We start from the raw sequence: 17,977 nt of genomic DNA, 5'->3' as shown, positions 1-17,977 counted from the left end.
AGACCAAGGCTGTCGGTGACATTATAAATTGAAGGGAGAAATTTAGTGGGGGGAGGGAGAACCACAAGTTGTGGGCTCAAATTTTATGGGTGTAGTAGCTTCATTTGGATGTCACAGAGTATTTCTAAGCAATTAGTGCCCTACATATCAACCCATAATATTTCTTTCTCATTTTAAATAGTACTTTTTAGCAGTTAGTTGCATAATTACTTAAGAATGGTTTACTGTGCCTGAGGATAGGCAGTCTGGAATCTAGTGACATGAAGATGGGAAAGTGCACCATTGTTGTTATCATTGTTATTATCTATAGCCCCTGATTTTTACTGAACACTAATGATGAAATTATAAAGACAGCCACAATAAAATAGAAGAAGAAAATATATAGAGAAAATAATGGTAGGAGCAACATTAACTCTTAAGAAACCTTACAACCTCAAAGACCAAAATTTCAAAATGGTATTTCTACATGACACTCATTCTGTTAATAGCATGTACCCCTAAGGAGTATTGGGATTTGATGCAAAACTTGCATAGGCTCTATTTAGCAGAAGATTTGTGCCTGTCCTTTTAATCCTTACAGATATTCACATAGCTCCACAACATGGCTATGCTATATCTGGCAGAGCAAAGAGTAAGTTTAGTGGCAGAAGCCTAATATTCTTTCTTTATTTTGTCTATTTCTTTTTTCTAAGAAGAATTTTGTTTAAACCTACATGCATTGTAGTAAGAGACTACTTCTGTAAAATAAATATAGGGTAAATATATTGCTCAGGACTTTGCCATTAAAAAAAACTCAAATATCTTAGGTGTCAAGGCAAATTAATCTCGAATTTATGTTAATTATATTTCAGCATTGTAAACAGGGATAATATTCATTGTTTTGTAAATTGATTTCAATTCTAAAGTTTTAAATCTATTTTGGCTTTTGTTTTATGAAAGAAAACTGAGAAAAACAAACTTTTGAAAACTATGAATTGGAGTTCACTGAAGATCAAGTTGGAATTTACATAAAGATAGATTCAAGAACAAGGTTTTCCTACTTCATACCAAAAATTACAAAGAATAAAAGCAAAGGAATATTTTTAAAAATAATGAAAAGGAATCAAAGCATTTGGGCATGTAGTTGATTTTATAGTCAATATGACTATGATAAACTATTCCATATAAGCATTTGAAAAAAAAAAGCATGTAAAGGAAATAAAGGAATAAGAAATAAGGACAGGAAACCATGGTTAGTAGTAAAAGCAGTGTTAACTCCATTCACACTACTGCAGAATTACTTTAAAAATAAATCCTCTTTACATATGATCTTGTAAATTTCATTCTCAAAAGAAAACCCATGGGGAGAACAGTGGTATTCTTAGGGCCTTCTATCAAGTGAATGCTATGGTTTGAAACCATTCTGTCCTGAATTTTACTCAATATCAATATTTGGCCAGCCTCTTTGAAGTAAGCATATAAATATTTTTGGCTTGATTTTTAAGACCTCATTAATTCTTTTCTCCTCCTCCTCCTCTTCCTCCTCCTCCTCCTCCTCCTCCCTCTTTTTCTTTTTGGTCTGATTCCTAATATCCTCATTTTAAGACAACGAACAAAGCCACAAATGTATTACTATACTGGATAATATTTTGGTAGCACACTTTTCTTTTTCTTTTTCTTTTTTTGGCACTGCTGGGAATTAAACCCAGGACTTGGCATGTGTTAGTGTTCTATCACTAAGCTACACCCCCAACCCTACACATTTAATTAAAAAAAAATAAAGAAAATGTTTCGCAAGAGCAGGCACTTCAACTCTGACTAGACTGCACTATAAGAGGAATGGCAGAGAGAAGAGCTATTTCACAACTGAATGTCCACTTATGATGGCTGAATGAACTCCCTGAGCAAAGGCTACCTGCATGGGAGGCAGCTCTTAGACTTCCAAGGAAGCTCTTCTGAATTCAATAATGGCAGCACTTAGAGATCCTGTTTTTTGTACAAATAAATCTTGAATCTTGGATCCTTAAATTATTTACATGAATTCTTCTTAGGATTATAGTTCCCTATTTGAAAATTATTATAGTCAGATGTATCCCTATTAGAATTACCTAGAAGTTAATTAGAAATAAAGATAGTTTTCCTTAACTCATCCAGTTTATTTTTCTGCATATTCATTTGAGGGAAAATTTGAGTATCGATTTTTATGTGGGATGGTGCATTCCTATGCATACAGATGTTTATGATCCACTATGCAGTTCATGCTTGTTCTGGTGATCTGTTGCTCAAACAAACCACACTAATATTTAGTGATGTAAAACAATATTTTTAAGGCTCATGAAATTCAGACAGATATCAGGAATTCAGTGAGAGCAGTGCTTCTTGATATGATGTCTGGGACTTCATTTGGGAAGACTTGAATGACTGGGAAGACATTAAAAGTTTGGTGAATGATCATATAGAGGCTTCTTCACTTACCTGTCTGGCACTTGATCTGGGATGGACTGGGCTCAGCTTGGACACTCATCTGGAGAATCAATATGTGGCCTCTCCATATGACTTCAACTTCTCTGGGCCAAATGGTTAAGTTTCAAGAAGAAGCAACAGAAAAAAAGTTTCATTCCACAACAAGGGAAAAAGTGTTGGGAAATGAGCACCTTAAAAGATCAAGGCAGAAACAATAAGTCTTCTTCTAACCTGGCCTTGGATGTCACAAAGCGTCACTTCTACCACATTCAACTGTGACTAGTGAGTCACCAAGTTTAGCCTAAATTCAATCAGAGGAGACTCGAACTCCATTTCTTGATGGAGTGGTGACAGGTCACACTGCAGAAGAGACATGTTTGTGGCCATCTTTAGAAAACTCAATCTGCATATTGCCTAATTTAGCTATTGCTCTTTGTCACTATTTAGACGCAAAGTACTCCTGTGGTTAAAAATGCTGTCTTTCTGGGGAAATATTTGGGAAACTTGCCAACACACATTATGGTTAATCTTCGTAAAGTGCAATTATCCTGGTGTCCAGCCTTAGTCCCAAACCCTCACAAGCCCCAGTTTTCTATAGCAGGGGTGAAAACTGGTAATTATCATTGAATTTATTCCGAAGATAAGCTTGTTTGTGGCCATTTGATATTTTAAAACTCAGAAATTTTTACATTAAAATCCACATATTCATACTTGTTTGAAAAACATGAGGGAAACCAAAAATCCTGGACCCAAAGTCTCAGGAGAGTTCATTTAGAGAGCTGAAAGCCATGACTACCTTTCAGCTGGTGAACTGGCCCTCTAGCTCACTATAGCACATCCATTGTCTCCTTGAGCAGTTTACTTCCTGTAATATTTGCAAATGGTTGTATTTGCAACATTGATCTCCAAATTCTTGTACCTGATACTGAGGGACCATTTAAATTTGGCCACAGTTACCCACACAGCCCTCTCTCCTCATATAGCATATCCAGAATTGCCCTCTGGAATAACTGATCTCAATCTCTGCACTTAAACATGGTCCACTCATTCTGTACTGTAGGCCCGTGTTCAGTGCATTTGTACAAACACTGCTGAATTTGTAATTTTCCTTTTTCTTCCACCTTGCCTTAGAATACATATTCTTCAAGCTTTCATGCAGGCCCTGACTCTTGCATAAGTACCTCAGGTCATAATAATCTCATCCCATCCTATTGTGTCTGAACCACTCATTGTAACCACCTTGTATTATTATGTAAGTTCATTGTACATAATCACATCCAATTTCCTCAGAGAGATTACAGATTCTAGAGTACAGGAGGCCACTTACCTTTGTCCATACTTAAAGCAATGTCTTGAGAAGGAACTCTTCAAAATTCATTTCAAAGGGATCAAAAATAAATAGAGAAAGAAATATAGGGAAGAAATATTGTCTTTTGAAACTACAGAAACAAACAAAAAAACAGGTTGCAAAAATCACAACTTTTGGCATCCTGACCCAATGATAGAATATCTTGTTTGAAAGAACCACATCACAGAATCAACTCATTTTAAAATTTAGAGTCCTATTGGAATCCTATAGCATAGTGACTTTGAGTTTAAATATTCGGTTATTGGTGCAAATAACTCTGACACTATGAATTTAACCTATGTTTCAACTGTAACATATAAGGGGAATTTGAGGAAAATTCTGTTCTCACTGTGCATGGAGGATAGGCTTCACTTCAGTGCACAATAGGGAACAAAGGAATTGTGGAAAATTCTAGCAGTGATTTCAAGTAAAAAGGAGTGAAGGTGAAGAGAATGTTTACTTGTTTGGTGGCCAGGTGATTTTTTTGTGGGTCACAGTCTCCTCATCTGTAAAATAAAACAGATTAAGTAACCCATAGGTTTTTTCCTCTTTTAACACATTATATAATTCAGATTTAAATAAATGAAGCTCTTTGTACAGGGTCTGAAAAGGAATTGCTGTTATTTTTGAAAAGGTTTCATTTAGCTACAAGCAAATTCCAAAGCTTTCACTAAAGCATGCATAGAATAATTTTGACATAAATAATTCATGTTGAGAAGACCCAAGCTAATGAAGCTCAAAACGCCAGGGGTGGATAGCTTAGTTTAACAGAAGCAGGTGAGGTGATAACAGCAGGGAATCATAGTATTTTGGAGTCTGAAGTGGCTTTTGTAACTAGTGTGCTATCCTTTTATTACCAAGAGAGAAAAAGTCCCTGAAAGATTTTGTGGCTTGCTTAAGGACACAGCTGGTTGGTGGCATTTTGAGTTTTAATTTTGTTATTTCACTATTTTATTTTGATCTATTTCTTGTAAAAATAGTACACCTTTAAGGAAATTTTATGACCAAGCCAATATAAATTCATAAATAGACTATCTAAAAACACACTTAATATTAAATTGCACCTAAACTTCCTAAATCTTGTAGTTTTACTTCTATTTGTTTTTTGCAGTGTTGGTGTCCAGGGCCTCATGCGTGCTGGGCAAGAGCTCTAATACTGAGCTAAATCCCAGCCCTAAATCTTGTCATTGTTGACAATCTATGTGTAACCTTTATTTCTTTCTGTAGGTCTAAATGAAGATGGCTTTCTTTTGAACACTCACATGAATACCTTTCAAGAAAAAGAACAAGGAACTTCTTATCAGGTGAATAATATGAATAATCAACATTTAGTTGGTGTTTTGTGAAAATCTTGTTACTGAGCTCTCTAATATGCTAGATATAGTGTACAATATTTAGACAGCCCGGTAGCTACTTTGTAGTTAGTTATTGTTGGTTTTTTTGTGATTGATAAACTTATGTCCCTATGAATTGGAACATAAATGAAAAAAAATCAAAAATGATTTGAGATAATAAGATTTTGATTGTGCAAAACATCATGCTCTATGGCCTTCTGATAAAAAGATCTGGGTCTGTTAAATTAATATACTGGGATGTTCTCTGATGAGACTTTTGCTAAATACTTGGAACTATTTGACAACCTTCAGTGTGAGGCTGTTCCTCATAGCTGGCAGATTATCTCTGAAATATGCAATCTCATTTTCCTTAATTCAGATAAGATCTCAGATATAATATCTTAGTGAAACATTTCATATAAAGACATATACTCTGGTTCCTGACTTATTCCTCTGAAAATGCATTAATTAGCCCAGGCATTCAAGCAATTAACAACATCCAAATGTTGGGCCTTCACAATGATAAAAACATAAATTCACAGCTAAGTACTTGCTATTCATCCTGTAGCAAAAAAAAAAAAAAAAATAGTATATGAATCAATAGAGGCAACTCGAGCATCAGGCTGATTTTTGATATTTTTCTGACAGCCATAAGGTCCTCTTTAATCATTGTGATAGTTTTATTAGAAAATTTAGAACTGACCTTCCTTGCTGCAGTAGATTGATCAATAGGCAGAGGATATATAGCATATGAATTGTGAAGGGTTGATTTGGTAAGGAAAGGGAGCTCACATTCCTAAATTCAGCCTGATTTCTGAGGCTGTTGGAGGCCCTCCAATGAATTAAACAATGGGCTATAACTTTTGATCAACTGCAGCTTTTGCTGGTTGATCTGATGCTGCCGGAATGAGAGTATTCTCCTGAGGTCTGCTAGCACATTGCCTGAGCACCTGTCTTCCAGTAGAGTCACCAAAAGTGCATGAACAAGGGCTTTGAAATCAGAGTGTGGTCACATCTTGGTTTGACTTGTAGTTGCCATATGACTTTGGGCCATTTCTTTGCTCTCTTCTACCTCAGTTTTCATCACTCTGTAAAATCAGTCTATAAAGGACCTCTGTCTCAGGGCTGTCATGAAGATGGAGTGAGATACCTCACTACAGCCCTTAGCTTCACGGCTGGCATTTAGTTGATGCTTTAAAAAATTCGGTTGTTGGTCATTGCTCCTCTTCTTTTTTGCTTTACGTCTCTCTCCCCTCCTTCCCTGCCCCACTACCCTTTCTTATTCTTTACAAGGGCTGGATGACACTTTCACAAGCGCAGCTGGTAGATTATCTCTGAAATATGCAACCTCATTTTCCTAAATTCAGATAAGGTCTCAGATATAATATCTTAGTGAAACATTGTCTGATAGTCAGAAAAAATACTGGCTGGTTTATAGGAAAAGTTCCCCCAGATATGTCTAAAAAATACTGGCTGGTTTATAGGAAAAGTTCCCCCAGATATGTCTTGTGCCAAAGGAAATTTTTCTTTAGATTTTCAGTAGAAAATATAAAACTGTCAGAAGGAAATAATGCAGAAAGTTCTTAGAAGAAAATGGTAAAAGATAATTCTTTCCTCTAACACTAATGCTTTGAGAACTTTTAGTTGACTAAGAAGTGGGGCTTCTAGAATGGTAACCATTCAATTTTGCCATGTAGTTTACCACTAAAGGTGAGTTTAAGGAATTCATACCCAGTGGCAGACAAACAGGAGCCATCTCATTGGGAAATCCCTGTTTGGGAGAAGGGACTAATCTTATCTTTCTTTAATAACTCTGTTCTTATTCATAATAGGCATCAATTAAACTTATTTAAGAAATGTTATCTGTATGACAGAATACTTTGTTTTAACAAAAAGAGTGTATGTAAGGTATCAATTTATTAACTCCTTGTGATTGAGGGAAAGTGGATTCAGTTTACCCTTTGAAAGATGAGGAAGGGAAGGAATCATTCTCAGACGGAGAAGCAAATCTACTGTTAAGGGGAAGACAGGCTGTCAGTGGGACCAAGGGGGACCGTTAGCACAGACTGTGTCTTCCCATCAAAGAACAGATGACCAGTATAACAATGTTTCTGCAGGTGTAGCCTGAGCACCATCTGTATCAGACTTGCTTGGAAAACTTGTTGAAAATGTAGACTCTAGACTGGGAATGGAGCTTTGTGGTAGCTACCTACCTACCACACAAAATGCCCTGAGTTCAGTCCCTAGTGACCCAGGGTTGGTGGTGGTAATGGTGGGTTGGTGGTGCTGCAGGCTTCTGAGCCACACTCTTGTCCAAATGCATAGTCATGACTGGGGACTAGGGATGGGGGATTTATGTGAATCTCTGACACTGCTCAGAATCTAAACCATGAGACTTTTGGGGATCAGGATTCGATTCTTGGTTGGTAATCGTTTACAGACATGAAGTCCCATGCATTGTCAATTGACAAGTCCAAACTTGGCTCAGCTCTGTCCTTGGAACTCAACAGCCTCTAGAAAAAAGTGAAGTTGATTTTTGTTCCTTATTGGAATGATTTATGCTCACTATAGAATTTTAAAACTCTTTTAAAATAGAAAGGATGTTGGGCATAGTGGCGTACACCTGTAATCTTGGTGGCTGTGGAGGCTGAGGCAGGAGAGTCACAAGTTTAAGCCTCAGAAACTTTGTGAGGCACTTAGCAACTCAGCGAGTCCCTGTCTTTAAATAAAATATAAAAAAGGCTGGGGATGTGGCTCAATGATTAAGCATCCCCTGGGTTGAATCCTCAGTACAAAAAGAAAAAAAATAGAAAGGATTAAGATAATGTATAATATCCTAATAGAATAAATGTTTTCATACGACTATTTTACAGAATACCAGTAACACAGGAAAAAGTTTATAGATTGTAAAATATTTTAGTAATTATAATTATCACATGACCACACATATAAAATATTAGGACATTAAAAAGTTCAGATTAAAAGACTTAAACATATGCTTAATTTCCAATCAGAAAGTCTTGAAACAGACATGCTTTCTGTACATTTTCAAAATGAGAGATAGGTGTCAGGGATGGAAGAAGTTACAAAGAAGCCAGCGGTGTGGGAGAGTATGTTGGTGGAATGCCTTTCCCAGGACTGACTTGCTCCATGACTATTTCTATGCGCTTGGCCTGGGATAAACTTACTGGAGAACCAGGCTTGCAGAAGTGCTGATCAGGAGAGTCTGAGGGAAAGCAGCCTGCTTAGTTCTGTCATCATTATTCCAACCATAAAGAATGTCTTGGGGGAACTTGACTCCCAGCATTTATTTTTGTATCCTTGTTCTTGTTTGTTCTTCTCTGTCAGTGTTCAGTTGATGGTTCAAACCTTTTGTAGCATATTGAAAAGGGCATAAAATATGCAGTAATACAGACTTTGGGCTAATATATTTTCAAAAATGTTGCATGCCTCATTTCTCACGTAAATTTTTAGGTTGCTTTCAGCCTTCAGAGCGTCATTCATATTCATGATAGAAAAGAGGGATAACATTTATTACCTTCACTGCACATGAAATTAAGCACTGTCAAGCACCCCTACCCAGGACTGAGTCAAAACGTATTCCTCCTGAGCTCTTTTAGTGAGAAAAAAATATTGATAACTGAATATTTAATCAAAAATATACATGTAGTACACATTTAATTAAATTATTTAATTAAAATGCATAACATATACACATACATTCTGTCCTATGGCAGCTATTAAAGTATTGAGTACCCACATCACTCCATACCCAATTTAACCCATTTCTTTCCTGATGTCTTTTATTATGGAAACAGTAAGTATTTGAAGTTTCAGCCTCTTCTTTAGTTTGAGGTAGCCATGGGATTCAGGGCTGGCCAATGAAATGCTAACAAATTTTTAGGAAGGGGAAAAGAAAAGCAAAGATCTATGAGTTTTGTCCTTTGCACTCTTTCTTATCTAATGCTGGACATGATATCTGGTGAGTTAGCAGCCATCTTCCACCAGCAGGCCAAAGGCAGAGATGTGAGGATGGTGGAGCAGGAAAAGGCAGGAAGCCTGGTCATTAAGGACATTCTTTGGAAGCTGCCCTAGCCTTGGACTGCCTTTGTTTGGACTTCTCGTTTATGGAAACATAAGCTGCCTACTTGGTTAAGACACTATTGTGGATTTTTCCATTCCTCAGAGCTGAACACTTTCTTAACTGATACATCTTATCTTGAAAACAGTCACTTCGGACAATGCAGAAGTCTAACTGCTCCACCCAAGCAATCAGACAGACCTGTGTCTACAAAGTGGGATGGTGTGGAGACTTATCTCTGCGCAACCTAGACTAACCCACTTCTGTTCTCGTGGGAGATATCAGCATGTAGAGTTAGTCATGTAGTTCTTGAGATAAAAATTGGATTAATAATGAATGCAATATGGGCTAATCACAGCCTGTGATTATATAAAACTTTAAAATTATATCCATTGCAGCACACCATTGTTTAGAAAGATGTGTAGTGTGTGGACCAAAGTGGTACATTTTCTTGTTGTTGTCATTATTTATTGATTTGTGTGGACCAAAGTGGGACATTTTCTTGTTGTTGTCATTATTTATTGATTTATTCATTTAGTGAGGTTAACTGAAGTCAAAACACTTGTGTTACTGGGAAGAACTTTTAAGATTATGGTGTAATCTGATAATCTATTAATAAACAAGAGCAGCAGGTCCTTCTGAAAGTTTCATTAGACAGATTTGAGATGAGAGGTGTGAACAATCTATAAGGAAAAGGAAAAAGAGGCTGAAGCAACATTTCAAACAGTACCTTATAAGTGGCAAACAAAAGAGTCATTGAATATGTTGTGATAATATTGAGATGAATACTGATATTAAGCATTAATCTGTGTTTATTATTTCTAATGATTTTTATGTACTGTATAAGTTCAGCTATTGTGTTAGACAAGGAAAGAACATAACTCCTTTTAAGACCGAGTCCCAGAAGTTAAACATCAACATTTCCATCATATTCTTTTTACTAGAATCAAGTTACTAAATCCAGCTCACACAAAGAGGAGGGGCATTATGATCCATCTTTTGAAGAGAGAAATATGTGAGAATTTGTGGACACATTTAAAAGCTATCAGAGCTACATAATAATATTTTGAAATTACAGATACTAATAGATGGAGAAAATGTCCTGCTTCCAAAGAGTAAGTTTATAACTCACTTAGCAGATAAAATATAGGGCGAATTTGTTAGAATGAGAATCTAATCTCTATGAAAAGAAGACTTTAAAAAGTGGTACTTTAGTTGATGTTGAAAGGATACAGGGCATTAAAATGGAATCTACACCTGTTGTTTCTGGTATGACAAAGTTAAAATCACACTATATTTTTCTCATTTCCATATTCAGAGTTACACCGAATCTAGGAAAAGCACACTTTTCCTTTCAAAGCAAAGCAAAGAGTTTAAGCAACTTTTATTCAGGGAAGAAGAAAAGTCTAATTCTGACAAATGAATTTTGTAAATGAACTATATTTTCTAGTTAAAAGTCTGACTTCAAATACATATGAATATTTTCACTTTTGAACCCCTTGAAATATTGAGAGAAATTATTTGTCATTTCTCTTATTTATTTTTAGAAAGGAATTATGCAATTCAGAAAATGGCTAGTAAACACATTCTTGGAACTTACACAGCTCCAAGTCTGAGATATTATATGGCATCCTTACAATGTAACAAGCCTAAAGATATAGATCCAATTCTTTAAGAAGCCACAAACACTAGCAAAATAAATCCAATCACTGAGCACTTGCTTCAGTCACATCAGCTGTGATGTCAATTTTCTGCTTCTTATCTGTGTTCATTGGTTGTACCATGTTTTAGAAATTGAGAATTCTCAATTTGGAGTTCATAACCAAATTTGCCTTACCTTTCTTTGTATGAGCCACTATTCTTGTTTAAACTCTGTGCTTAACTTTCTTTATTTGTAAAATGGTGATAATAAAATTTTCTTTTGTTATAAATACTAAATGAAACTTCAAAGGTATACTGCTCTCAGAAGATGTTCAGTAAACCATTATATCCTTCTTTCCCTAAATTCTCCTTCTTTCCATAGTTAGTTCTCCTTTCATAATAAAATTTTAAACTTCCTTTGTTTAAGTCGTTCAGGTCGATATAACAGAGTTCCTTAGACTATGTAATTTCTAACCAGAATCTTGTCGCCCACAGTTGTAGAGGCTGGGAAGTCCAGCATCAAGGGGCCAAGCAAATTTAGTGTCTTGCTCTGCACCTCAAAGATGGTTCCTTCTTGCTGCATCCTGTTCATGCAGGAACAACTCCCTTCAATCTCTTTTTGAGAGTGCTGACCCCATTCATGAGGCCCAAAGGCCATACCTCTTTACAGTATCACATTGTGCATTAGGGTTCTAACATATGAATTTTAGGGAGCACAGCATTCAGACCGTAGGACCTTTCTATCTCTGCTGTAAAGTCCATCAATGCCCATTAAAGTACCCTAGGTATGTATAAACTGTGTTTGATATCAGGTACATGAATTTTTCTAAAGAAATTGGAATTGATCATAATGAGCTTACACTGACCAAGTATAATAAAATCTCATGCTGTGACTAGGGACATTATCCAATTCCAAACATATATGTGGTTTGTATTTAAGCTTTATTGTACTTTTAAAAATTGATACCTAATAAGTGCCAGATAATGTAGGGCACTGAGGGATTGCAGAGTAGACTGCTACATAAACCATTTTCCTATTTCTAATGTTCTTTCCTTCAACCTTCTTTAGGTTTTTGGATCATAGATTGGTATTGGAATAAATGAAGGAATAGGGTGTGAATCTAACATATATATGTAATATGTAATGTATAGTATGTATAAATTATCCATAAGACATAGAGACTGTATGTTCAAGTACACATATTCCACATTCATCATCCTATTTATGTACATACAGATGAAGTCACTGATGAAACACCAATAAGTGTACTTTGATAACAGGATAATTATAATCAGAACAATGGATGTTTTCCCAATTATTTTGCTAGCTTTGTGGCAGTTTTATTTGTTCATTTTGCTCTTTAAAGAATGTTAAATCCAAGCACTGTGGTTTATGCTCTTGGGAGGCTGAGGCAGAAGGATCGTGAATTCAAAGCTAGCCTCAGCAATTTAGTGAGGCTGTAAGTAACTTAGCAAAACCTGTCTATTACATAATATGGAAAAGGGCTAGGGATGTGGCTCAGTGGTTAAGCACTCCTGGGTTCAATCTCTGGTACCAGAAAAAGAAAATTAATATCGGAATCTCCTTTTTCTCTTCCAATGCTAAAGAGAGTGGGTAACCTCTGAAGGTTGTTGTCCATCTTGCTGTCAAAGACTTGTTTTAAGCCTGTTGCTCATGAAATAGTGAGACATATCATTAAAGATATTATTTTAATGAGTTTTGTTTTCTATAGTTCTTCATTACAATTGTTTTAGTTGCCACAAAGAAATGCTTTTAGAGAACATAAAAATTAAAAATCTTATCTTTATTGAGAAGTCTCCTTACTTAAGAGAAGCATAATGCATTTCCTTCAAAGAATAGGTAGGTTATGTAAAACTTTTGCCTAAAATTTAGCAATGTCTAAGATAGAGAAAATTTAACAATGTCAAAAAGCATACTTCCTTAAAGTGCCAACTCTCCCTTATGATGTTAAAATCCTCAGATTTATGTGTACTTGAACATACAGTATATATGTCTTATGGATAATTTATACATACCTTTCTTTCCTTGGGGAGCATTGCTAAACAGAGGTTCATGGAAAAGACATGTTTTAGAAGGTGGCAAATTTCCAGGATCAAGTATTATATATTATGCACTTGAATAAACTGTACTTCCTATTTATAGTTCTTGTTCCAAACAGTTTTGGGAGAACACTACAAGTTAAATTACACAACTTATTTGATTATCGGTTCCTAAAATGGAACTGTAATACATACTTGCAGCTTTGTGCCAATAAATACTCTCAGCAAATCATGTTGCTTTATGTAGGCATGAATAGAATAATCTCAAAAATATCTTTATTCATAGATGCCTTTTCTCAAAATAACTAAAATATTATTGGCATCTAAGTTTCGGAAACAGTTTTGTCTTCCACTGTATTCTCTTGCCTTCGGAGTATTTCATAATTAGTTAAATGTTAAGGAACCATGAGGAAAACTAAAATAAAAAGAAAGAAATGAATCTCAGTGAGTACCAAAAATAATTCCAGTGGAAAATAAAGTGTGCATTTGGAAGACGAGGAAATACCTTAACTTGAAACAGTGTCAAGAACACTGGTATGGGTCAAGAGATCCATACCACTGATCGTGCTCTTAGAATGATACTAAATTCACATTTTTGTATCTCAGTTTTTCCATTTTTAAAATATGGTGCTGAACTAGGAAAGGCTTCTTCAAACTGTTGTGCTCTGTGATTATTAATAGTTCATTTCCACTTTTTCCTTGATACTTTAAAGATCTAAGTGTTTATGTGAAGGGATAGAAGGATACACTTGTCTAGTCTCATGTCCCTAAACTTACATGAGGAACAATGAATTCCTCTGATCCAGCTTCCTATTTTATAGATTAAGGGGCTGAAGTGCAGAGAAGTGAAGTGGCTTGCTCAGGTCCACATGGCTAGTCACAAAGCAGAGTGTCAAAGCAGAACCGTCATTTATGTGCAGAGCAGGGCTGGTTATTGCACCAGGGTTTCCTCTTATTTATTTCTTGTATTTATTACATTAAAAATTTGAGATACAAAGGTTGAATTTTTTTCTATGTAATTTTCTATACCCATGGCTCTTCCTATTGTTAGAAATCCTATAGGTACTGAAAGAAAATTAATTCATATATTAGCTCTAAAATTTCCTATTTTTTTTTGTCATACAGGAAGTGTACCCAAAAAGAGAACCACTGTAATGAACAGTTCTAGAAACTTCTTCAAAATTTCAGAGCAGGGGATATTACACAGGAAGTGAGAACAATATTACATCTGTGGCTTTTCCCCTTAAACCAAAAAAAACACCTCCATTTGCATCTCTGACTGGTGTAATCTTGGCAGCTTTTGGCTGGTTTGGCAATGCCTCCACATTAAGAGTGACTTTACCCCTACAGAAATGCAAAGACGACCCTGAAGTTGAAATTCCTTATGCCATAGAAAATAGAACCTGTGTGGCTTCTCCAAGCCCCTTTCTGCATTCCCAGAGGTACCTTATTCTAAGACCAGTGTGTGTACCTCACAACCTGCTTGAAAGGAAGAAGAAGCTAGAAGCCTGTACTAGGACTTGAGTGGGTTGCTTGGATTTACATTGAGGGCTAAGACTGCGACATAACAGGCTTTGTTAGATACACTAAATCACACAGTTTGGCAGTTCAAATGCCTGCAAACCCGCACCTCATACTGGTTTCCCCTTTTCACCCCCAACCTGATATAATCGTTCTCTCCTATGAATAACTACAGGATGTATGTATACGCATATACATATATATGAATACGTGTGTATATGCATACATGTGTATGTGTATATTTATTATTATTATTATTGTTGTGCGTGTGTGGTGCTGAGTATTGAACTCAGGGCTTCACGCCTGCTAGGCAGGCACTCTGTTAGTGAGTTCCATCCCCAGTCATAGAACTTTATTTGTACTTCTCTTATGACACACTTTAGCCTTTTCCTCAATCTATTTTTGGCCAAGTATTCAGCTCAAATATATTCGTTGAGCATATTAAGGAACTGAGATATGTGAAAATAGGCCTGGATCCCCAAAGAATTAAGGTTCTAATGGAGGGCATAGGTTCAGTTACAGATGACTATTTTTCTTAGGGCTTATACTAAACAATGAGCATCACAGGAAGACAAATGTCTCCTCCTTTGCAGCTGCCACAGATTAGGTTCTCAGTAAATAAATGTGTGTTAAATGAATAAGTAAATGTATTATAAAGCCTTGTAAGAGAATACATTTGATTTAATTATTTAATCTAATTACTTATTCTTTTAATGACTTTTTAAAATTGTGCTGGTCCAGTCTTAGTTTAATTTCAGTTTCTATCACTAAAAGATTAATGAATTTTGTAATTATAATCATATATGAATATCTATTATTAACGTGGCAACTTCCTCACCAACTGTTTTTCTTCATTTACATAAATAGTTCTCAAATTGTCTTTTTAGTTAGGTGTAGTTCCAAGATAGCAGTGAAATAAAACTCTAAAGTGAAATGTGTTTGTTTTCATGTGTTTGCATTGATTGATTCCAGCTCATAATCCTCTTCATTTTATCACTGTCTGCTGGATTACTACATGATAATTGATCATTGTGACCTTACAAATTATCTTTTTAGAGTATGTTTTAGGTCATGAATAGAGACTAGTCACTTTGCATAAAAAAGAATGTAGATATAGCTTTGGGAGTTATGCTGTTTTTTGTTTTGTTTTGTTTTTTTTTGTTGTTGTTGTTGTTGTTTTTCTGTTTTTTTCATGGAAAAAACAAAAGAAAAAACCCTTCTATTTTGTATCCAATCCCAAGATAACTTTCCTTTCAAGTGGGTAGGAACCAATTCAGAGTAGAAAAACTGGTACTTCTGCCCCTTCTTGGCAAAGACAGAATAACTTATTGAAACCTGCATTCTAAATACATTTTAGAATTACAGAATTTCTCCCAATTATAGAAGTAATGCATCTTCATTGTTTAAAAAAACTTGAAAATAGAATATAAACAAAGATGGAAATTATTTATGCAAATATAAAGAAGGATGCAAACTTTTTATACAAATTGACATTCTGATTTTTACGTAAGAGATTGTGAGCAGAGACATTTTTCCTAAAGCCCTACGGATGTGTACATTTTTAATAACAAAGCTGAGAGTCAGAAGACTAGGAAGCTCTGAGAAAACTGTCAATGCAAATTACATGAAACTCCTGAAGTTTTACTTCCTTATTTTCATTACAGCTTTCTTTAAAAATAAACCCAAATATTAACTTTAAAGACTCCATTCTCCTTCTCATATAAAATATAAATCAGGCGATCAGGATTGTCTATTTTAATACTTGTGAAAGATTGACATTAGAGTTTTTCCAAATGAGAAAGTAAGCATAAAATTAAGAACAAAGGGGTGGGATTTTGTTGTTGTTGTTTATTTCATCCAAGGTCTTGCATGTGACTCTCCAGCACCTTTTCATTAGTGAGGTAAAGAGAACATGATTCAGGTAGATAGGTGACCTGGATTTAGTGAGTCTTCATAAGCTTAGGTTTCTCTTCTGAAAAAAAGGAAGGGAGAAGAGAGATGTAAATGCCCTTCCAGTGTGTGTGTGCCTGTGTTCCTCTTAGATATATACATTTAAGAAGAAAAGTCTCTTATCTACCTGATATTTATCTGCTGTACTGGGAAACCATATTTAACTTACAAATCAAAGCCCTGAATTTGGTTGGTCCTAATTTGGCTGTCCATTCTAGATGACTAGTAATTATGTTGGCTCTCAAAAATCCTTTAAGAAAGAACATTGGATTAAAAGTCAGAATACTTGGTTTTCATTTTAACTCTATTATTAATCAATTATCTTTCTTTGGGTAAGCTACCTAGGGTTTTCTCATTTATTAAATAGGCTGGTAGACTAGATCTCTAATAATTTCCATCCCAGTTCATAAAATATAATTGTATGACTAACCCAGTTCAATAATTCATTGATTCCATTTTCTAAAATTTATTCTATAATTCTAATTGTCAAGCAAAGTATTAGAAAATGAGACATATTTAACCTACCACTCTAACTAAATTTTTACATTATTTAAAGAATTGTGAGCAAAACAAACTAAAAGCTATTTTCATTTATACATGTAAGTATATATGAGAAAACACTAGGTACATATCAAATATATACAAATGAAAAAGTTACATTTATAGTCATATAATTACCATTTGGATGGAGACTTCCATCTTTCAAAGAGGATTCTAATTTAGAAAGACAAAAGTGAAAAGAAAACCAATTAGAGACTTGGCAATAGTTTCAATAAGAGACAATTAAGTTAAAGGGTCCTAGCAATAAAGATGGAGACAGACAGACTCAAGAGGTAATCTGGAAGTAGGACAGAGCAAACTGATTTATGGAACGTGGAGTTGAATGGATGGAGATGGTATTCACTAAGCTGGAGAAGACTGGATGAGAATCATGTTCAGGAAAAGGTGTAGAAGTCAGTTTTGATCATGCTTATAAGCCATTTTAAACAATCTGTTGGGTCTGTGAACCTGAAGCTCTGTCTAGAGGCCTGGAGAATGATATACTGGATCATTCTCCAGGATCAACATGGAAGTATTATAAAAAGTCCTGTGTGAGAGAGCATGCACACACATGTGTACACTCGCAAAAGGAGAAGGGTGATGTTAGGCAAGGGCCCATAGTTGACCATGAAGAAGTTTAATAATTTAATTTCAAGATAAGAAGGTGTCAGCATTTGGAAGTTAGGGAAGGAACAGATAAAAAAGGCAAAAGGACAACATTGTGTCACAATCACAAAAGGAAAGTACTTGTGGAAGGTCATGGTAGTCAACATTCCTGAATACCAAGATTAAAGGGTTTAAGAGTAAACAGCCACTTCAATGTTTATAGCAGCACAATTCACAATTGCTGAAATGTGGAAGCAACCTAGATGCCCTTCAAAAGATGAATGGATAAAGAAACTATGGCATATATACACAATGGAATATTACTCAGCATTAAAAGAAAATAAAATTATGGCATTTGCAGGTAAATGGATGGAGTTAGAGAATATCATGCCAAGTGAAATAAGCCAATCTCAAAAAAACAGGGGTAGAATGTTTTCTCTAATAAGTGGATGC

General features: G+C 35.3%; 1 protein-coding gene across 1 annotated transcript in view; it reads left to right on the top strand.

Annotated features, from left to right (window-relative positions):
• Samsn1 (SAM domain, SH3 domain and nuclear localization signals 1) overlaps positions 1-17,977 on the top strand; it is a 144,611-nt gene that overhangs the window by 30,306 nt on the left and 96,328 nt on the right. The window contains exon 6 of the mRNA XM_015478650.2: positions 5,018-5,094. Within this exon, the coding sequence (XP_015334136.2) occupies positions 5,018-5,094 (77 nt within the window). The remainder of the gene's footprint in view (positions 1-5,017; positions 5,095-17,977) is intronic.

The sequence above is a fragment of the Marmota marmota genome, unplaced genomic scaffold (genome assembly GCF_001458135.2).
Source record: "Marmota marmota marmota unplaced genomic scaffold, marMar, whole genome shotgun sequence".
NCBI lineage: Eukaryota > Metazoa > Chordata > Mammalia > Rodentia > Sciuridae > Marmota > Marmota marmota.
The sequence above is the reverse complement of the archived record's forward strand: the minus strand, read 5'-3'. Positions and strand labels throughout refer to the sequence as shown.